General features: G+C 37.3%; 2 protein-coding genes across 3 annotated transcripts; one reads left to right on the top strand and one right to left on the bottom strand.

Moving 5' to 3' along the window:
- Positions 1-675: 675 nt before the first annotated feature.
- LOC121265182 (rhomboid-like protein 20) lies at positions 676-16,649 on the top strand. Its single transcript, XM_041168693.1, has 8 exons — positions 676-843; positions 962-1,062; positions 3,219-3,359; positions 4,892-4,958; positions 5,665-5,816; positions 5,950-6,051; positions 6,443-6,565; positions 16,060-16,649. Exons 1-8 carry the CDS (start codon positions 819-821, stop codon positions 16,225-16,227), a joined length of 879 nt encoding a protein of 292 aa, XP_041024627.1. The 5' UTR covers positions 676-818; the 3' UTR covers positions 16,228-16,649.
- A 443-nt stretch (positions 16,650-17,092) lies between these two features.
- On the bottom strand, positions 17,093-21,397 carry LOC121265180 (dual specificity protein phosphatase 12-like). 2 transcript variants are annotated; one of them, XM_041168691.1, is made up of 7 exons: positions 21,277-21,397; positions 20,086-20,584; positions 19,479-19,531; positions 19,274-19,338; positions 19,098-19,176; positions 17,999-18,304; positions 17,093-17,534 (listed from the first exon to the last, which is right to left on the bottom strand). In XM_041168691.1, exons 2-7 carry the CDS (start codon positions 20,538-20,540, stop codon positions 17,380-17,382), a joined length of 1,113 nt encoding a protein of 370 aa, XP_041024625.1. In that variant the 5' UTR covers positions 20,541-20,584; positions 21,277-21,397; the 3' UTR covers positions 17,093-17,379. The 2 variants fall into 2 exon arrangements, with proteins under 2 accessions (XP_041024625.1, XP_041024626.1); XM_041168692.1 differs by lacking the exon at positions 21,277-21,397 and adding an exon at positions 20,995-21,201.
- Positions 21,398-22,214: the final 817 nt, after the last annotated feature.

Consider the following 22,214-nt stretch of genomic DNA (forward strand, 5'->3'; position numbering starts at 1 on the left):
AGGCAGGGTAGCGGAGGGCGAGATCCTGCTGCCCGCCCCTAATTTGCTAATAGTTGATGTCTTCAAATAAAACAATAAAAAGGGAATTTACCGAATCTTTTTCATTGTTGGAGAACGTAATTAACAGTTCAAATCTAATTATAAATTTATATTTATATAATTTTTTTAAGCATAATTTTTTTATTAATTTTATAAAAATGTTATTTACTACATCTTTATTAGGGTAGTGATAGGGTTACTACCTTATTATTATCTATTTACTACTCATAGTTTATTTCAAGTTTTTTATTTTTTTAAAGTATTTTTTTAACATCCTTAACTATTAAGGAAAAATTTTAAAAATATATAATTTTATTAATAGTCACTTCCTTAACCATTAAGTAAAATAAAAAATTAATAAAAAAATTAAATATAAAATGAGTAGTAAGATGGTAGTAACCCTATCATTTTCCTCTTTATTATATCATACTACGTAGTATGATATTATCTATTTTTTTTTATTACTTAAAAATATAAAAAATAATGTAAATTAAAAAGATATATGATTTAAAATGAAAATTAAAGTTTTTAAAAATTTGGAAGATAAAATAATAATAAAAATGATGATAAAATGTGAAAGATAAATTTTATGTCAACCATACTTTCCATAAAAGATATATAAAATAAAATGGACCTACTCGTTAGAGTAGGGGGAATTGGAAAGAAAGGTAATAGCGAGAAAAGTACGAAGAAAGAGAGTAGAGACTTCCACAGGAAGAGATCAAAGGAAAGACGGGTGCTCGAGCTTCGTCTTTCTCCCATCGTTCACTGAGAAGAAGATGAACGGTGGTCCATCTGGCTTCAGTACGTAGAGTAGTCTTTCTCGCTTAAAATTATCCCATAGTCTTTCTATTTTATATTTCGTTCCCTTTTCTCTATTTCTCTCCAATTTTTCCGACATCTCTGTTCTTTCCTTTGACAGACAATGCTCCTGTTACAAGAGCTTTCATTATTGCCTCTGCTCTCTTCACCGTGTTCTTTGGGATCCAAGGCCGTTCAAGTAAACTCGGATTGTCATATCTGGTACTCTTTTTTTTTTTTTTTTTTTTTTTCATTTCGACATTGAACTTGTTTTGGTGATTTAATTTGGTGCATGTAAATTCTGTTCAGTTTATTTGAATCTTTTAGATGTAATCCAAAGTTGGGTTTTTATTTATTTTCGTTACTTTGTATTCCTTTTAGTAAGAGCTAGAATTGTAGAGTTCTTCCTAACTAGGTGCTTTCTCTTGTATACATCCAGTGTACTTGGGCCGCGCCTACTGGTATTAGCAAATTTTTTACTTATAATAAAAAGAGCTCAAAATTGTAGAATAGAAATTGTGGATCTATTAATTTTTATTGTATGTTCTTCATGATGATCTTAGATTATTAAAGGTATAGTTTAATCTTACTTTTGAGTTTGTTTTCAATGTGGGGGCGTTTCTATCTTTCATCACCATCTGAAGAAATGATTTATACTAATGTACTATTGCCTTTTCAAGTGAAGTTATTGCAAATAGGTTTTCTGTGTAAATAGCTGAATTGCAGTTGACTTGCTGTTTTTAATCATGTTTTTAACTTATTTATAATATGATTTGTGGTTACTTTCCATCATCATCATTAGAGACCACCTTTGACTGGTGTACTGCTGCTTTTGACATGTAATTAAAGATGGGGTTCTGCTGTTGTGTAGGCATGGCTTGGCTTCACTGGTGCTTTTCCTTATTATTATTTGGATCCATTTTGACATGTACTGTTGCCTTTCAGATAATGCTTTATAGGCTGTTACGAGTATAGAATTTTGTGGTGCATGTGTGGGAATAGCTACAATTGGAATTACAACTTTGTTGCCCTCTTGGGATCTTAAGATGAGGAGTGGGATTACCTATGGACGTGTTATTAGTATTAGTAAAATAGGAGAAAACTGGAGGTGGGTTTATTTTTTGTATGGCATGCTGTGGACAGATTGATTTTGAAGGTTTTGTTTCTTCAAGTTTTTCTATTATTTGAGGATAATGAAAGCTCCTGTAGCTTTGCTTTTGGGTACGTGATGAGTGTTTAACACTATCCCAGATTTATGTGTGCAGACCAAGTTAAGAATTATTGTGCCTTGGCAATTAACTCATGCACCCAACAGGACCTAGAACACCCTAGCTCACCCACCAAAATCATATCATTAGTAAGCATATATGCTGGCTAAGGATCCTGGCTAGAAAGTACCCACACTAAGTCTGATTGGTCTGAGCATGTTACTTGGTCCATATCCCACTGGCTCCAAGATTGATAATTAGAGTCAATTACTCCTGTACTTGATTTTTCTATAGAATCATATTCAAGCGGAGGAGAGGATATAATACCTCACTGGTTAAGTAGTGGAAACTTTGGTGGTTCCTATTTTGTCTAGACTTTCAGAGGATCTGCTAAATGTTATGTTTTGTTAGAAGAGTGCCTAATGTGCAGAGGTCCTACAAAAGCGTCTATTTTTTTTTTTTTTTTCTTTTTGGTGGATAGTTGCTTTTATTTAGATCTTGATTGTTGAAAACCTTGTCAAGTGTCAAGATTGGTGTTGCATGCACAAGACCAGATGTGGGACAGATAATCATGTCTTGTTGCATTGTGCAATGGTAGCATATGTGTGTTTGATAGTATTCTCTTCTTGGGGCTCAATAATTAATGCCTTAGATGGTAGTTGAGGATTGCCATTGCAAAGGGAGGTCTGCTCAGTATATTTATAAGGGCGAACCATTGCATGGTGGAGCTTCAGTATGCAGTTATAATTGTGCTTTTTTTACATTGTGGAGTTGTGTACATATGCTCCTCTTTGCTGTTAGAAATTGAAGTTTCTTCCCCAGGATAGATTTCTGTTTGATGAGATATTTTTATGGATGTTATTTTTTTCATGAAAACTTAGAGATGTTAAAAATTTTATTGTAGACAATATATGGAGAGGCATTTCCCATGCTTCTTTAAAATATGTTTTGATATGGTAACTCCCTTGAAGTTATAGTCAACAGTAACTCCCGTGAAGTTAGTTCCTGTGACCTACTCTAAGGAGCTGAAGAGTGGGACTGTATGTCATTGTTGATAACCTAAGACGAAAATTCTTGCATTTTCCTTTTTGTCTTCTTTAAAATTGGTATGAACTGTTCAAATTTGCAACTAGCATCCATTCATCTGAAAGCGTTTTATTATTGTGACAGGATATTTTTGGGAAGCTTCAACTTTGGAAGCTAATTGTGTCAGCTTTTGCCTTTTCTTCCATACCAGAATTGATGTTCGGACTCTACTTACTATACTACTTCAGGGTCTTTGAGAGACAGATAGGTTCCAATAAGTACTCGGTGAGTAATCATCTAGCTTAAACTACTCATGAGTTTGACTTTGATGTCTTATATAAATTAGATATACCTATTGTAGATCCATTGGATTAATGCAACTAACCAAATTGCCTCTGTGACACAAATATCTAATATATAAGCAAGGAGAGAGACTTTTAAAGCATCTTTGTGAAGGTCACCAATTTTTATTTGGTTACTTTTCTTGTACCTGGCCAAGCTAGTTGACATTAGAAGCTTGTAATGTAAGTATTCTCTTGGGCCATAAGTCTGCATCCCTATGGAGATTGGTACAACCAGTGATGGCAAATCGTGTTAATAGATCATGTTCATATTGTATCAGGTCGTGTGTATTATACGATATGGGTCAACCCGAACATGACCCATTAAGCTTAACGGGTCAAATTTCCAAACCCTAACACAACCCATTAAAATAATGGGTTGACCCAACCCAAACCCTTTTTGACCCTTTATGAATTAATTAAAAATATATCGACACGACTTGTTTATGTAAATGGGTTGAATTGACCCAAATAATCCATTTGACCTGATTAACATAATTTCACATAAAATTTAAAATCACAATATCTCCCAAAAATATAAAACTAACTACATAAGTCCAAAATTACAATCCAAACAATAAAAACTCCAAAATTACAATCCAGAGAAAGTGTGGGAGGCGGTCGTGACTTGTGAGAACTAACTCAATTGAGAGAGAGTTAGGAAATACAAAATAGGCTTAGGGTATTTTTGTTTTTAGGTTAAAGATGATATAATTGTAATTTTGAGTAAAAAAGTTAACGAGTCTAAACAGGTTAAGTGGGTTGACCCGTTAATGAATAGTGTCTTAACAGGTCAACCCATTTTGACCTGAACCCGTTAACATAAAATCCGAACCTGCTACTTTCGTGTCATGTTTGTGTTCGTGTTGGGTTAACAGGTTGTGTCACATATTACCTCCCTAGGTACAACCATGCAGGGACTTTAGACCATGACTAGGTTTTCTGTTAGAATTGAGGGCAAAAATCTAACCCTTGCTTGAAATGAAATTATATGTGGAAAAGGTGACCACTATAGTCAGCTGCATGGACACTGTTCTGTCATTTGGTCGTTTCCTTGAAGTGTTTTCTTTTCTTTTTGAGAATTTATAACTGCAATCTAGCTTTGGCTTTCCTTATCGTGCTTTGGACACACAAAAGACTGAGCTTAACATCAATGGGGTTAACTTTATTGGTTACGTTGTGCTTAGAGATTCAGTGCCCCTCTTTCTTTAATTCTACAGGGGTGTGTTATTGTAATCTGAGAATCAAAGCTTAAGGAAATGGTAATAAATATAAAGGGAGGTTTCTTTGCTTTAATTATTTATTCTTATATTTTGATATTTGGTATATCTTAGTTTGATTGGTGAAATCATATTTATTCTTGTATGATTGATGTGTAATCATTCCACCGATCAGTTATCAAACATGGGGGGAGAGAGAGAGAGAGATTATTTTTTCACCTATTTGGTTTTAAAACCAGTCTGCCCCATTCTGCAGGTCTTTATCTTGTTCTCTATAATCGTTGCATTACTCTTTGAGTTCCTCACACTAACACTCCTTAAAGGTATGGCTCCCAATTATGCTTTTTGTAGTTTATCTATTTCATTTCTGTGTTATTTCTTGACATAAAAAATTTCTGTTATTTATGTCTTCTACTTCATTTTTTTTTTTTTTGCATTTATGTTGTCTCTTGGTTCTTAGTTATATCTATTTTCCTGCAACATTGTCCATGTGGCAAGTTTCTTTCACTTTTTTCAAAAGATGACCCTTTATCAAATAATTAGTACATAATTTCCAAAAAAAGAGAAGTGCTAGGTTTACAAAGAGAACTACAAAAAAAAAAAAAAAAAACCTACAAATTGATGTGGCTTGATGTGGCACGTTAGATCTACCTTACAATACAAAAAACTTTAAAATTTAACCTACTTCATCAAGCCATGCCATATTGTAAAACAATTTTTTTGTAATTCCCTTTGTGGGTCAAGCATTTCTCTAGTAACTTGATTATGGCAAAGCATAAATGATATTCACCTCATATATTAACAGTCATGGTAGGCTTGTGTTCCTTACTACAAAAGCAAAAATGAACATAGAAAAGGTCTTTGATGAAATGCTTAATGAGGAGAATAAAAAAGAATTGTTAGTTCAATGAACTGATTGCTGTTAAAATCTTATGTTTTCCTGCATTTTCTTTGCTCTTTTCCCTCTAGACTCTGCTGGCATACTGCAGTTATACTGTTAGTGCTAAAATGGCTTCTTTTTTTTGGCAGATTCTGCAGTGAACCTGGTCACAACAGGACCTTATGGTCTTATATTTGCTTCATTTGTCCCTTTTATCTTTGATATACCAGTTTCAACATGGTTTCGTGTATTTGGAGTGCGCTTCTCTAATAAATCTTTCATATATCTGGCTGGTCTGCAGGTAAAAGTTGACAGATAGTTTATCTATACAGTTTATGGCACAAGATATACCATATTTGAATTTCATTTAGCATATTTGGCATCCCCATCTCTCTCCAGCCACTATAATCTAATGTTTAGTTTTTGTCTTGCAGCTGCTTTTATCATCCTGGAAAAGATCCATCTTACCAGGGTTATGCGGCATCCTAGCTGGTTCTTTATACCGTTTGAATGTCTTTCATATCCGCAAGACAAAGGTAACTTGGCACTGTTACCTTTGGAAAGAATGATGCTTATTTTTTCTTATCCCTTTTTGTCCCTCTTTTATGATAACTTGTCATCCTATTCAAATATCTATAAATTCTTACATTAGTGAAACTTACATCTTGAGAGTGCGAGTGAATTGCGAGTTTGAAATTATATGTAGTAGTCACTTAGATGGAACTCCCTGGATACATTTTACTTAATATTGCTAGATTTGGAAAAGCCTTTGCCATCTCTTTGTCGGAGAACTTTTTTTCTCATATTCAAGAAAGAATTATTCAGATTGTTTTGAGTCTTCTCTTATTTACAAACGTTACAACTGCTACAGCTCAGGTAGAAGTTAATTGAAGTAACATGTGATTGTGCATGTCTTTTCTCATGCAGTTACCAGAGTTCATTATTTCATTCTTTTCTCGGATTTCTTGGCCAACCACGGGGAGTCCACCTTCAGCACCAGCCAGGAGTATTGTAAGAAACATACCATCCTATGCAAGCCTCCAAGTGGAGGCAAGTGTTTTGCTTAATGCTTTCAATCAATCTTCTATTTCCTTAGAGAATATTTTGACAATTTGTGATTGCAGTAACTCAAATGAACACGCTTGAAAGTCATTTATCTTATGTTGTAAGGTATCGCACAAGATACCAACACCAACCCAGAACAAGAAAGAATTGGAACAAGAACGTGATCAAGAAAAGAGAGAAAGAAACCAAGAATCCACTTTATTGATTCTTGAAATAAGGTTTTCAAGGAACCTTAAACCTCCATACACTTCCAAGAATTGATCTAAGCAACTGAACAGAAAACAATCAAGTTCCACTTCAGTTTTATACAAATCGATGTAAAAGAGAAATAAATGACGCCGTTAAGTCTCCGTTGCCTTTCTTCCCTCCTAAGCCAAAACGCACCGCTTCACTTATGGGATAAAACACATCGTTCCCACTCCAGTCCGTTAATTCAATTATTCCTCACTGCGCACCGTTTCATTAAAGCCAAACTCACCGTTGATTCCTTCATAACTCAAAAACACTACTTCAGTCTTACTCAGCCCTCTCCTCCCATACACCTTACAATCTCCACCCCTTTAAGGACCTTGTCCACAAGGCCCTGACATTCCCCTCTCCTCAAAGGACCTTGCCCACAAGGAGTGGGTAAAAATTCCTCAGTTTCCATAATAGTTCCCAAGAGCTGTCCTCAATTGGTGCCCCAAACCATTTAACCAACACTTCTGTTGCTACCTGATTTCCCACCTTCTTCAATCTTCTTTCCAGTATTGCCTCAGGCTTGGGTTGAAGTCTTCCTTGTGTATCCACTGGAGGTAACACTGGTAGTGGAGAAACACCTTGGACCAACTTCTTCTTTAGGCATGAGACATGGAAGACAGGATGTATTCTTGAAGATGTTGGTAAATTCAGCCTATAAGCAACTGATCCAATCTTTTCAATCACCTGAAATGGACCATAAAATCATGGTGACAGCTTCAAATTATGCCTCATAGCAACTGTTTTCCATCTATAAGGTTGAAGCCTTAAGAAAACCCAATCCCCTATCTCGAAAACTTTCTCAGTCCTCTTCATATCAGCAAAGAACTTAAGTTACTTAATCTTTGCTGAGCCTTCTGTATATTCTCCTTCAACAAGGACAACAACTCCTCTCGAGACTTCAATTGGTGATCCACAACTGCATTAGCAGTTATTCCAGGTACATATGAAAGTAACTTGGGGCGCACATACCCATAAAGGGCTTCAAAAGGAGACATACCAAAATATGTATGACAAGTGGTGTTATAACACCACTCAGCCATGGTTAACCAAGAATTCCACTCACTCGGCTTATCATTGGTGTAGCACCTCATATATCCTTCCACAGACTTGTTCAAAATTTCAGTTTGCCCATCTGATTGTGGATGATAGGCATAACTGAAATGAAGAGAAGTGCCTTGGAGCTTAAACAATTCCGTTCAGAATGAGCTTGTAAAAATAGGGTCCTTGTCTGAAACCATTGTCTTGGGCATACCATGCAATTTGAAAACCCCTGAGAAGAATACTTGAGCCACCTTGCTTGCTGTGAATGGATGGGACAAAGGGAAAAAAATGAGCAATCTTGATTAGTCTGTCAATAACAGAAAATATCACAGAAAAACCATTAGATGAAGGCAGCTCTTCCACAAAATCCATGGAGATGTCCAACCATGGGGAATGAGGAATTGGTAGGGGCTGCAAAAGCCCTACTGGATTCAAGTTCTCATGCTTGTTGGTCTTACATGTAACACATTCTTTAACAAGCCTTCTAATGTCACTTTTCATGCCTTCCCAAAAGAAATCCATCTTGGCCCTCTGCAGTGTTTTCTTGTACCCTACATGCCCAGCCTGTGGGCTATTGTGAATATGCTGCAAGACTTTAGCTTGAAAAGGAGAATCAGGTAGGGGTGATACCCGCATGGTGCGGGGTTTGGGGTTTTTCCAGGAGGCGGGGGCGGGGGGAAAAACCCCATCCGTCCCACCCCCCACCTAGGCCAATACATGTATTTAAAAAAAAAAAATTGATCCAAAAATATTTTTTTAGACCCAAATTATAATATAATTTAAATAATAAATTAAAATATAAAAAGAACTTAAAACTCATTAGAGTTAGATTTTGGATTGTCTTAGCCTCCTAGGCCAACCTTTATATAGGAAGCCAAGGCAATACAATAGTCATCCTTAAGCAATGTGAGACTTACCTATGATTTGAATACAATTTTAAGTATTTAATAAATTGTATATATCTATATACAATATATTTATTTATATATATATAAATAAATAAATAAAATTATATGTGGTGCGGGGGCGGGGCGGGGTGGGGCGGGGGCCCAGCTGGGGTCATCCTGCCCCCGCTAGGCCCTCTCCATGCGGGGTGGGGGACCCCGACCCAGCATGGGCAAAGCGGGGTAGCCTGCCTGCCCCAGCATGGGAGGGCGGGGTGGAAGCAGGGCGGGGAAGAGGGGGCGGGGCCCCGCTGCCCACCCCCAGAATCAGGAACCAGTACCAGTTTGCCTTTCCTCAACAAGAAGCCCGGTTGGATATTGTAATGCTTAGGGCCTTCCAAGCCTTGTTGAAGCTTAGAAACAATATCACTGATAATAGAAGACAATTGATAGTTACTCTTTAGTTCTTCAATCCATATTGGGGTAGGAAAAGTAATCAAGGCCAAGGTAGCAGACTCATCTTTAGCCTTCCTCAAGAGCCCATCTGCTACTACATTTTCTTTGCCCTTTTTCTAGTCAATGGTGAAGTCATAGCCCATTAACTTGGATAGCCACTTTTGATGAAATTTTGTTCCAACCCTTTGCTCCGACAGGTACTTCAAATTCTATTGATCTGCTTTAATCTTAAAGGTTTGGCCCAGTAAGTAGGGCCCCCACTTGCCCACAGCAGACACGAGCCAAAAGCTCTTTCTCATATCTGGATAACAAGAGAGCCTTACCCTTCAAGGCTTTGCTGTAGAAGGCAATTGGTTGGCCTTCTTGCATAAGGATAGCCCCCAACTCTACACCAGAAGCATCACACTCTATTGTAAAGGCCTTAGAGAAATTAGGTAACCTCAAGACAGGAGGTTCAATAATTGCCTTCTTCAACTTGCTAAAGGCCTGAGTAGCAATGTCACTCCAAACAAAAGCATTCTTCTTTAACAGATCAGTTAATGGTGCTGCTATGGTGCCATAATCCATAATTTTTTATAAACTTCCTATAGTATCCAATGAGAGCAAGGAAGCCTATCAATGTCTTCAAAGATTAGGAATTGACCATTCAAGCATAGCTGCTATTTTTGAAGGATCAACACTCACACCCTTAGCAGGAATTACATGGCCCAAGTAGTCGATTTCCTTCAATCCAAACTTGCATTTGGACCTCTTAGCGAAGTGTTCTGCCTCAATACCTCCAAAACCACCCTCAAGTGTCTCAAATGGTTAGATTGTCAAAACCAAGAGAACTTTGGAAAAACTGACCCTATGTATTTAGTCACCTTCATTATCAATCTAAAAAACCATATAAAAAGGAAAGTAGGTCAAATGCTATACACGGGAAGCATCTAACTGATCCCTGACATTTAGCTTGTATACATGGTAATATATCTATACAGCTAATATTATTAGAGAAGTCCTAAATTGTATAAACTCCTAAATTGTATATGTTAACATCCCCCCTCAAATTGATGCTAGTAAGTCAACCAGCAACAATTTGCCAACCAAAAATTGATGCCACTGTCGAGTCATTGCTTTGGTCAAGACATCGGCCACTTAGAGATCCAAAGAAATGTAAGGAAGAGATATCACCCGACTCTCCAAGATATCTTGGATAGAATGACAATTAACCTCAATGTGCTTGGTGCGTTCATGGAAAACGGGATTGGTGACAATCTGAATAACACTAGTATTATCAGCATGAAGAGGGGTAGAAGTAGTCTGAGGAAACTCAAGCTCTTCAAGATGACCGCGTAGCCATATAATTTCAGAACAAGCAGTAGACATGGCACGATACTCGGCCTCAGTAGAGGATTTAGAAACATGATCTTGTTTTTTACATCTCCAAGAAATTAAGGCATCACCTAAAAACATACACCAACCCGTAGTAAATCGACTTGTATCCAGACACCCAGCCCAATCAGCATCACTATAGGCAACAAGTTGAAGAGATGAGTCTGTAGGAAAGAATAACCCACGAGTAGGAGAACCTTGAAGATAGCGGATGATGCGTTGAACTACAGCAAGATGGAGATGCCGAGGAGAGGACATAAACTGACTGACTTGATGAACGACATAGGAGATATCAAGGTGAGTAGTGGTCAAGTATATGAGACTCCCAACCGGGCGTCGATAGAGAGTAGGTTCATCCAGAAGGTCCCCTTCATCTTTCCTGTATTTGACATTTACCTCCATAGGAGTATCAACAGTAGAAGTGTCCTCCAAACCAACCAAGGTAATAAGATCTTAAATATACTTATGTTGATTTAAGAAAATACCATTGGCCCGATGATATACTTCCAATCCTAAGAAGTATGTGAGCTGGTCAAGATCTTTCATATGGAAAGTCGCATGCAATAGCTGCTAAAGCTTAGTAATCAAACCACAATCAGTGCCAGTAATGATAATATCATCCACATAAACCAAGAGAAGGACTATACCCGATGCAAACTTGTGGAAAAAGAGAGATGAATCATATTGACTTTGTGTAAATCTGTAGGTAAGAAGTGTACTGCGAAACTTCTCAAATCAAGTCCGGGGAGCTTGCTTGAGCCCATACAGAGAACGCCTTAGCTTACAGACATTATGAGGAGAAGAAGTAGTCATACTAGAGGGAAGCTTCATGTAGATCTCTTCTTGGAGATCACTACGAAGAAATGCGTTCTTCACATTCATCTGATGCAGTTGCCACGACTATGAAGCGGCAATAAGCTAAGATGGTTCGAAGCGTGATCATTTTGGCAACAGGAGCAAATGTCTCCTCATAATCAATCTCATATTCATGTTTGTTTCCTAGAGCTACTAGGCGAGCTTTGTACTGATCCAAAGAGCCATCAGAACGAAGCTTTATAGAGAAAACCCCATTTAGACAAAACCTCTACATCTTTAGGTGGGGGAACACTCCCATCAATATGACCCCATTATTATTTCCCTTTGACAAATAATTGAAACTGAAATTCCCAAGCAGAATAATTTTTGCCAGTAAAACGAATATGGAATGAGTCTAATTGATTTGATGACATGATGGAACTAAGAATTAATTAACCCACCAGAAGAGTGCTGCGACAAGCACAAAAAAAATGTGCTGAGAAAACCCAGACCAGAAAATCAAACAGTTGGCAAAATATTACCACACCAGAAAACCACAACAAAGAGTGCCAAAATTGTAGTCAAACCAGGAACAAAAGGGCCCGAAAGAAAATTGAACCAGAGGATTGCACCGAAACAAGTACCAAACCAACAAGAATTGAACCAGAAACTGCGCCAAAATCCAGAAACCCCAACAGACTGCACCGAAACAAGAATCAAACCAAAGAGACGCAACAGAAGGCACCAATAGGAAGAATGGAACCAGAAACTGCTTAAACCCGAGATAGAGGGTGCCGAAACTTCTCAAACTAGAAATAGGAGGTGCCGACAACACCAACCCAGAAAGAGAAGACCGAAAACAAGGAAGCTTTCATTTTGGGTTCACCGAGAGCAACACAGAACACGCCGAAACACGAAACGAGAGAAGAAAAAAAAAAAAACTCAAGTGATAGAAGAACCTTACCAACCGGCTTAGAAATAGGAGGTGCCGACAACACCAACCCAGAAAGAGAAGACCGAAAACAAGGAAGCTTTCATTTTGGGTTCACCGAGAGCAACACAGAACACGCCGAAACACGAAACGAGAGCAGAAAAAAAAAAAAACTCAAGTGATAGAAGAACCTTACCAACCGGCTCTTGATACCATGTCAAAACCAAGAGAACTTTGAAAAAACTGACCCTGTGTATTTGGTCACCTTCATTATCAATCTGAAAAACCATATTCAAAGGAAAGTAAGTCAAATGCTATACACGGGAAGCATCTAACTGATCCCTGATATTTAGCCTATATACATGATAATATATCTATATAGCTAATATTAATAGAGAAGTCCTAAATTGTATAAACTCCTAAATTGTATATGTTAACATAGATAAGGTATTGTTGTAAATAAGGATGTTATCAAAGAACACCAAAACAAACTTCCTTAAGAAGGGCTTGAATATGTCATTCATCAGCCATTGAAAAGTTGCAGGTGCATTAGTAAGGCCAAAGGGTATTACTAAGAACTTATATTGGCCCTCATGAGTTTTTAATGTTGTTTTCTCAATGTCGTCTTCCCTCACTCTGATTTGGTGATAACCTGATCGAAGATCCAGCTTTGAAAAAACTTTGCACCAAACAACTCATCAAGTAACTCATCAATGACAGGTATGAGAAACTTGTCTTTGATGGTTTCTTGATTCAAGGCACGGTAATCCACACATTCTCCATGATCCATCAGCCTTTTTAACCAATAAGATAAGTGAAGAAAAAAGGCTTTGGCTAGGCCTCACCACTCCTGATTTCAACAAATCCTTCACTATGTTCTCTATTTCTGTCTTCTGGTAGTGTATATATCTATAGGGTCTGATTGAGATTGGACTAATGTTTTCCTTCAAAGGAATTTGATGGTCAAAACTCCTTTTAGGAGGCAATCCCACTGGTTCAACAAATATGTCAGCAAATTCATCAATAACTGTAGTAACTTCATCAACCCCACTGTTAACTGTCTATTGAGAATCGTGTGCCATCAACTGCAGGAACCAACCATGTTGATTCACTAGGGAAGATTTCAAGCACCCTTCCCCATTTTTAACCTTTAAATCTACACTTTTCAGTCATTGCAAAACTACAACTGACTGTCCCACCTTGAAACTCATAGCCATAGTTGAAAAATCCCAATTAATGGGTCCCAATGTTCTCAACCACTAAACTCCCAGCACCACATCACATCCCCCCAAACTTAACACATGGAAAGGGATTCTGAATTTAGATCATTGGATCTTAAGAGTCTCTTCACATCTTCCTTGACTCAAGACAGTGTCACCATTGGCAACTTTAACTTGCAAGCTGGCCTCTTTTTCAACTCCCAACTTAGCTGCCTTGATTACTAGTGGATCTATGAAGTTGAGTACTTCCAGAGGCCACTAAAATCTCTACTGAAGACTCACCAATTCTACCCAACAACTTCATAGAATTGTTGTTAATGCATCCTAACAGTGCATGAATGGAAATTTCCATACTTTCATCTTCATTGCTCACCTTCTCATCCATTATAGTCATCCTCACTGCCCTCCTGCAGTACAAAATCTTCAGACAAATTTTCTTTCCCATGTAACACATGCATCTTAGGTTTTTTACACACGTGTGCTGGATTCCACTTTTCATCACAGTGGTAGCACAACCCTTTCTCCTCTTCTCATCCATCTGTGTAGAACAAACCTTCTTAATTGGTCTTGCTGTCTTCTGAGACCTATTCATCTCAGATGGTGCATCGAAATGCATTCTTTCAAAACTACTTCCCATACTCCTCACTGACTTCCTAGTGGCCATTACATACTCCTCTTGGATTTTTACTAATCCAAAGGCTGCATTGAGATTAATGGGATTGAGCATTCGGACTGGCAACCGAATCTCATCCTTCAAACCACTCAAGAAACAGCTCAATTTAGGCCTTTCTGACAAGCCCTTAAGCCTGTTAGACAAAGCCTCGAATTGAGCCTTATAGTTGGTCATAGAAGTGATTTGTTTGAGGCGTGTCAAGGCCTCCATAGGGTCATCATAGGTTGTGGGGCCAAATATGACTTGCAAAGCCTTGATGAATGTATCCCACCCATTAAAGACTCCACCATCTAAGGCATCTTGGTACCAAACCAAGGCCTCACCCTCCATATGATACGCTAACATTAAAAGCCTCTAATTCAAGGGAATTTTATGAAAATAAAAAAATTGGCTGGCTTTAAAAACCCAACCCGCAGGATCATTTCCATCAAAGTGTGGAAAATCAAGCCTCACCCCATGAGGAAAAACTGATCTTTCTTCAGGAACCCCACTACCACTACCATGAATAATAATCAAAAGGAGGTACAACTTGTCTACATTCAACCAAAGACTTGAGCATATCAGATAGTTGTTCTAACGTGTATGGAGGTCATCCAACTGTCGTTGAACAGCTTCCTGTTGCTTCTGTGACCCATCCAACTGCGACTTCAGAGCTCCTCGCATACCTTCCGCCTTGAGAGGATCGGCCTCTCTGATACCAATTGTAAGGTATGACAAAAGATACCAACACCAACCCAGAACAAGAAAGAATTGGAACAAGAATGTGATCAAGAAAAGAGAGAAAGAAACCAATAATCCACTTTATTGATTCTTGAAATAAGGTTTTCGAGGAACCTTAAACCTCCATACACTTCCAAGAATTGATCTAACCAACTGAACAGAAAACAATCAAGTTCCACTTCGGTTTTTATACAAATCGATGTAAAAGATAAATAAACGACGCCGTTAAGCCTCCATTGCCTTTCTTCCCTCCTAAGCCAAAATGCACCGCTTCACTTTGGGATAAAACGCATCGTTCCCACTCCAGTCCGTTAATAAAGCTTACTCAAACACTACTTCAGTCTTACTCAGCCCTCTCCTCCCATACAGCTTACATATGTCTGAGGTTTGATTCCAAGCTGACAAATAAAGCTTAGGAACCAAGATGAGGCTGGAGATATTAACTTTTAGTGAACCCAATATGTGCTTTTGACATGTTTTGCATAGTTTAGTTTTTCCAAACTATGCATAAATAAGTGTCATGGGTTTGCTTTCATGGATATAAATTATAGGAGAATGGTAGGGAGTATCATGAAGTGGGCCAGTCAGGTTTATAATCACCTACAGCTGGCTATTGCAAGTAAAAACCAACTCAATTTTTATTCTAATGTTCCTTGTGAAAATACTAGTTTTCTTCTGCACGATAATGCATCTTATGGCAACTTTTGGCTTCAAACCATTAGGAGGGAAACCACGTTGATATGACATATTTGACAGGCTGTAGGCATCCTGGTACCTTGGGTGTTTGAACTGTAACTTCTTTCAGATTTTAATAATTTCTTGACTTTTTTAATTATTTATTTCCTCAAATGAAAAGGAGTATCTCCAAATTCTGGTCTGTGGAAGTTTCACCGAGGAAATATCAATATGAAGTATAGTCAAAACTCATATGGTCATATATACTCTTTGTAAAATCCTAAACAACCAGTTTAGACAGGGTCAGGTAGGGTGCGGCTGGCTTGCATATTTTTCTTTTGAAACCAAGATTCTAAAAGAAAATATCTCTTGAAACTGATGTGTAAAATATAAGCTAAAAGTATGTGGAAGTACTTTCATGGGTACAATTTTTTTGCTCTAGAATAACTTCTTCCCTCTTTTTGTTTCAGAGAAACTACCCATCCTCCATGCCATCTGCCATAGAGCCATCAGAGGACTCTATCGCTACCCTGGTTTCTATGGGCTTTGACAGGGACTCAGCGCGGCAGGCACTTGTGCAGGCTAGAAATGATGTCAATGTGGCTACTAACATCCTTCTCGAAGCACAGTCTCACTAGTTCCATCAACACTGTTCCATAAAATGAAACCTATATTGTTTCAAATTCAGAGATGGAATCTTATCTGACACAGACATGCTGGCCAAGCAAATTTGCACGAATGAGTGACAAGATTGATATGCCTAGAGAAGCCCCGTCAAGGTTTTTGCAGTATCACTCTAAAGGAAAGGGTTTTCCTCTTTATATTTTCTTGTAATTTTTAGTTTCTTTTGTAGTCCTTGTCATTTTGGTTGTAGCTATTGGTTGCAAGATATATATTCATACGCCACTAACAGACAATTAGGAACATGTTCCAATTTTTCGCACTAACTTGTGAACTTGATTCTATGCCCATGTATGCCATGCTTACCTTTGATAGGTGTGAACATGCAGATTCTATGTGTGATCCATAAATGATATGCTTACCTTTGATAGGGTTCTCTCTCTCCCTCTCTCTGGCAAGCTAATTCTTATCATGGTAAAGTCCGTTGTGGAACTAACCCTATTGTAATTAAAACACATTTGTGTTTAGTTTATAATCTATGTATATGTTTTTCCATTATTTCCTCATATAAAAAGTATAAAAATCATCACTTATTAGGGATGGACTTTTGTTTGGATATCATCCATAGATATTCCTATAGTAATAGCTGTAAAATAAAATAATTCTTAAGTATTTGAAGCACTTAGTTGTATGAAGTTATGAACCAAACAGCGGACTGCACTTTTTGAACATGTAAAAACACTAATTTCCGGGAGAGAAGGAAGCAAAGAAAGAAATGCAATTGGCACAATAAATAATTGGAGAGCAGAGTCCTACCCAGCAGTTTATCTCGTAATGTCTCTCATATTTTCGTGCCAAAAAAAATGCCTAACACACGAACTCTGTGACAACATGATATTCGAAGTTTCGAACATTCACTCAAACAAGCCAGCATATTGGTAATATACAAAAAGATAGGTAAATACATCGTACTCATACTTCACACTCCCACTGTAGATCCATCGTAATCAAATTGATAAAATACAAAAAGCTTGGAGAGGCCTCAGTTCTAGAATTTCAGGTTCACTTTGAAAGTATACCTTCTTCGAGCCATATTTGAGAAGATTATAGTATTGGTAAGATACGGAGCACTTTATGGCTGGAGGATTAGCTCATTTGCCTTGCAAATATTAGACAGTGCTGATGTCCACTCGGCTTTTATGGAGCTGAAAGGCTGGGGTGATCCAGCTCCCGCAACTGCATTGGATGCCTGACCAATTGAAGTAACCCAATCGGGCTTCACAATGGGCACACGACAACTTGCCCTCCATTGCACCTTCTTCAACTGGGTGACAACATATAAATCACTATAAAAACCTTAATTATTTCATACATGCCTATGCACATGACAGATTACATGCTAAGATGCCCACAACAATCATAAATTCAAATTATAATTGCAGTATATGGAATCGTTTGATTTGATCTAGATTACAGCAATAATCAAGATGATCCAATTGCAGTTAGTCAAATAGACTAATTTGGACAAGAGCGGCCTGGATCCTTTTAACAGCAGTTGGGATCTATATTCAAGATACAAGGTGGCTTTTATCTACCTGGCAGTAAATAACCAGAATGGGGGATGTAATTCTTTAATGCAATCAATTTACATGAAATTTCAAACAGATGTAAGCCCCATGAAAACCCTACTTGTCTGTCATAGTTAGAGCTCGAAATACAGTTACAGCTCATACCTCGGTATTCATCTCCATGTACACCTCAAGAGTAATCCAAAAATCAGAAATTTACCTGCTGTCATCCATCGTAGAGGCTCAACAAAAATGGATGAACACTCAGTCTCATCAGACTTGATAAATGGGTTTCTGCTTTTACGCTTGTGCCAATCAAAGGATGTTTCACCCTCACCTGGAATGTGATCTACAACATTCTCTTGCACAGCAACAACTCTTCGGCATTTCTTGCAGCGGTATGCAGGAGTGCAAATATTTCCTACATTTGAAGTTACTTCCACTTCTGAGGAAATTGCTGTAGACAAGCCAGGATCTGCCCCAAATCTAGAACTCTCTATCTTCTCCCCACGGTTGTACAACTCACCTGAGACCATGAACGGATATACCTTTTTAAAGAATGCCCATTCGTGAACAGGAGAAAACCTTCTCTTTTCATTCTCAAGCTCATAACAGTGGAAAGAAACAATAACAATCTGATAAATGCAATTGGGAAATACCAAGCTTTAGATTAACTTAGAACTATTATAATTATCACAAGTAAAATAATTTAAAGACAAAATTACACCTGAAGTTGATTATAGAGCCTGATATTTAAAAGATGCAAAAAAAAAAAAAAAAAAAAATTAAGTTAAGAAAGCAAATACAGACCATATTTAAGTGGCATATCTAGTACATAATAAAAGAAAGATATCAGGCTCATGGCAGCAAGCTGGCAGCTAATAGAACACCCAGGAGTCAAAAAGATGCTACGGATCTAACACTTAAAGGCCATGTGGACCAGTGACAAATAGGTTGACAACAAAATTTAAAAATTCTTAGTTGATTAATTTGGAGAATGGACACCCAAGGGATAACAAGGATGAAAAACTGAAAAACTGAAAATAAGACAATTAAATGAATCACTTATCAAGCAAATAAACATTTATTTTTCTTTCTAAAGTCATTGGTTTAAGATCCACTAGGTGCATGTAATTTACAAAAAAAAAAAACTTTTTGACAAATATATATAATTGTTCCCGATTCATAAATCCTAACAAATTTCAGACCTCTATTGGATTAAGCCTCAGAGCTCCTCCCTATTAAGAAGTAAAAGCATCACCAGACTACAAAGGCATAAGCTAAATAGACGATTAAGCAAAGAAAAGAAGGGGGTTTACCCAATACTTTCAGTCGGAAGCGCTTGTATATGGGGCTTGCATGGTCAACCTTGAAGCCCATCTCCTCAAACATTTTTAACTGATATGGCAAAAAGAAAAACATAGATTTATGATAATGTACACACAGGAAATTGCGCCTTAGACTAACCATGTGATGAAGCATTTTGTTGCATTACCTGATCTAGAAAACCATCATTGGGGCAAACAAACTCACAGCTTTGCCGTAAGGATTCAAGTGCATCTGGAGGAATGTAGATATTCTCAATCTCATTAGACAAGGGGAAGGGGTCATTGAAAATATTGGAAACAAGAATAGAAACCAGGCATATACCAATCTGTAGACCTATATTAACTTCATACAAAAAAGGGACTTGCTCGCACCTTCTTGAGATAGATGTTCTGTTCTCATGAGATATGCCGTAATGATAGCTGCACTGCAACAAAACACATGCAAAGAAGTGTAAGTCCTTGAGACTTGAAAACTCAGCCAATCGCAAACAATTTCTGACATTTATTACTATACTGACATATAACATTTGGTTATATGTTTAGTAGTAAATATTGTTTTAGCTAATTCTCAAACAATTTCTGAAATTTAGTTATAAATATTGTAAATGATATTTCTACTTGTCAAAAAAAAGTATTGTAAATGATATTTATGACATTTGCAAATTTTTATACTTCTTCAAGATCTTGATTGAATGTTAAGCATTATACCATAACGACTCATCTGTCTGCGGAATACCGCAAATCCCAGAGTTGATCCCTATATACTACCAACTACGACCATCTTAGATCTCAATCTACGACCACCAAAAGCCCAGGAGGGTGGTTAATGCTACGAGCACGCCACCAGAAAAATATGGTAGGCACTCGTACGACTGAAAAGCGCTTACTTCGTTTCCAAATTACAGCTCTACATATATCTATCAACCTAAAACCATTACAAAATACAATATTTATCACTAAAAATAAAAACAATTTATACCTTCGTGACACGCCGGCAAAGCAATGGACCAAAACGGGCCCTTCTTTTCGACTCTGATCAATGAAATCAAAACAAACATCCAAATAATCCAACAAATCTTCACTCTCCATATCTCTCAGTGGCAAAGCCATCCTCACCATCTTCAAATCCTTTCCTGCATATTCCAACGAGTACAAAAGCTTTTCAGGCGACAAGGAACTCTTCAACCCTCCGTCACGACCCGAAGCATCCTCAGAACCCGAACCAACACCGCTTCTATCGGACCCACCAACATAAACCTTCTTGATTTCCTTTGTGGGAATAACGAGACCGCTACGCCATTCAGAGAAAAACGATATCGAGACCGAGCTGAGTACGGATAATATGTGTGTGATCTCAGCGCTACCCTTTTGGAGAACCTCCGCCGCGTCGCTTATGTTGCCGATGAATAGATTTTCGCGAACACGGTACGGCATGACAACACACAAAAGATTCCGCCCAAACCCTTGAAAACCTTTTCCTACCAAAAGATGCGGTTTGTTATGTCATATAAACCGATCGTCTAGCAGTACTAACCGAGCTGGAAACTAAACTTTTCCCTTAAAAAGTAACGTTATGTATGGTTGCAGAGAAAATGAAGGGAACGAAAAATTAAAAAAGCGCCACATTATTAACAACCTAACATTTTCTTCTTAATCAAAAGCTACAAGAATCAGTTCATCCTACTTTTCGAATGAATTCACATTTATCAATCGAGGATAATAAGCAATCAAAGCATCGGAAGATTTTCAGAGAACAAATCTCTGCGTGATTGTTTGGCTGCTGAGAAAATGTTGGAAAGCAACTAGTTCTGAAAATTGGAATGCTAGCTCAGTGAAGACGAAGCTCAATATCTTCAGAAACCGTCATAACATAAACGATAAAACATACAGTTCGAATTTCGTCTTCTCTCAATTTTCCCTCGTTTCCTTCACAACCAAACAGATTTCATGCGAAAGAATCGCAGTCAATCAATTTTCCGGGTAAACATAGGGCTTCTCAGCAAAGAAAAAATCGTCTATTTTTTTTTTTTTAATAGCTTCTTTGACTAAAAAATCGAAAAGGAATAATATCAAAGAAAATCTAATTTTAGGTTTAAATTGCGAAGTAAAATTATTTCATTTCCTGTTGAAACTCAGTTTTTTTAAAAAAATAAAAATAAAAATCTCAAACCTGAAATCTCGGAATATTCCGGTCACTCACTCACTCTATCTCTCTCTCTCGTCTCTCTCTCTGCGCTTATCGTTTCCTATTCAATTACATTGTGGTTATGTAGTGCTCGGTACGTGGGAGCAACTGCCATGTGGGGAGTGGACCCCACCGAGTATTTGCGGTTAAGAGGTGAAGTCAAAGTCAGGCCGTGTTATGCCGTGGAAAGATCAAGGCCCTACACTCGGAGTTTGCCTACCGAGAGTAGTAGTGGCTCGACGTGTTCAGCTGGACGATTAGATTGGTGGTTGCGTTTGCTTCTTTCTTTTTCCTAAAGATATTTATAGAAAAATTATACTCGTCATTTTTATACTACATAATTTTTTATTTTTTTCTCTTATCAAATATGTATTGTATAGATTATGAATAAGAAAAATCATTTAGTTTAGAAAAAATAAAACTAAAAAAAAATTTTTAAAAAAAAATAAGTGTAGTGTGTAGTATGTAGAGATGATGAGTAACAAAGCTCTATTATATATATATTAGGCTATGTTTGGACGTGAAAATCACCTCAATTCATTTTATATTAATCATTGATGGAACTTGCTATTTTTTCAACTTCTCAGAAAAAGTTTAAACTCATCTCAACCTATTTCATTTATTTAAATATATATATATATATATCTCGAATTATTTATATTTAAACACATTTTAATGGGATTTACAAAATATTACTATTTATAGATCAATTCAGATCATCTGAAATTATCCCAACATCTAAACACAACCTTAAATAACGTATAATAGTCAAAGGAGTGGGAGATCCTAACAATAATCACAAACTAGCTAATACAACACAAAAAAAAAAAAAAAAAAAAAGATTTGGAGCCAATGACTTGACTTCTACCCATTTTCCAGGAGAAGTTGCCTGAAGAGGTTTTGTTGCAGTCAAAAAATCAAAA

This window comes from Juglans microcarpa x Juglans regia, chromosome 5D (genome assembly GCF_004785595.1).
Source record: "Juglans microcarpa x Juglans regia isolate MS1-56 chromosome 5D, Jm3101_v1.0, whole genome shotgun sequence".
In the NCBI taxonomy this organism is placed as follows: Eukaryota; Viridiplantae; Streptophyta; class Magnoliopsida; order Fagales; family Juglandaceae; genus Juglans; species Juglans microcarpa x Juglans regia.

What these genes read in the sequence shown, in the direction of transcription:
- LOC121265180 (XM_041168691.1), bottom strand. Translation starts at nt 20,540, where the DNA reads ATGCCGTACCGTGTTCGCGAAAATCTATTCATCGGCAACATAAGCGAC. An exon ending in AGAACATCTATCTCAAGAAG is followed by an intron (nt 19,339 to 19,478) that starts GTGCGAGCAAGT and finishes ACATTCCTCCAG; the next exon opens with ATGCACTTGAATCCTTACGG. An exon ending in CTTCCGACTGAAAGTATTGG is followed by an intron (nt 18,305 to 19,097) that starts GTAAACCCCCTT and finishes TCATGGTCTCAG; the next exon opens with GTGAGTTGTACAACCGTGGG.
- LOC121265182 (XM_041168693.1), top strand. Translation starts at nt 819, where the DNA reads ATGAACGGTGGTCCATCTGGCTTCA. An exon ending in TATATCTGGCTGGTCTGCAG is followed by an intron (nt 5,817 to 5,949) that starts GTAAAAGTTGAC and finishes TTTGTCTTGCAG; the next exon opens with CTGCTTTTATCATCCTGGAA. An exon ending in TTCATATCCGCAAGACAAAG is followed by an intron (nt 6,052 to 6,442) that starts GTAACTTGGCAC and finishes TTTCTCATGCAG; the next exon opens with TTACCAGAGTTCATTATTTC.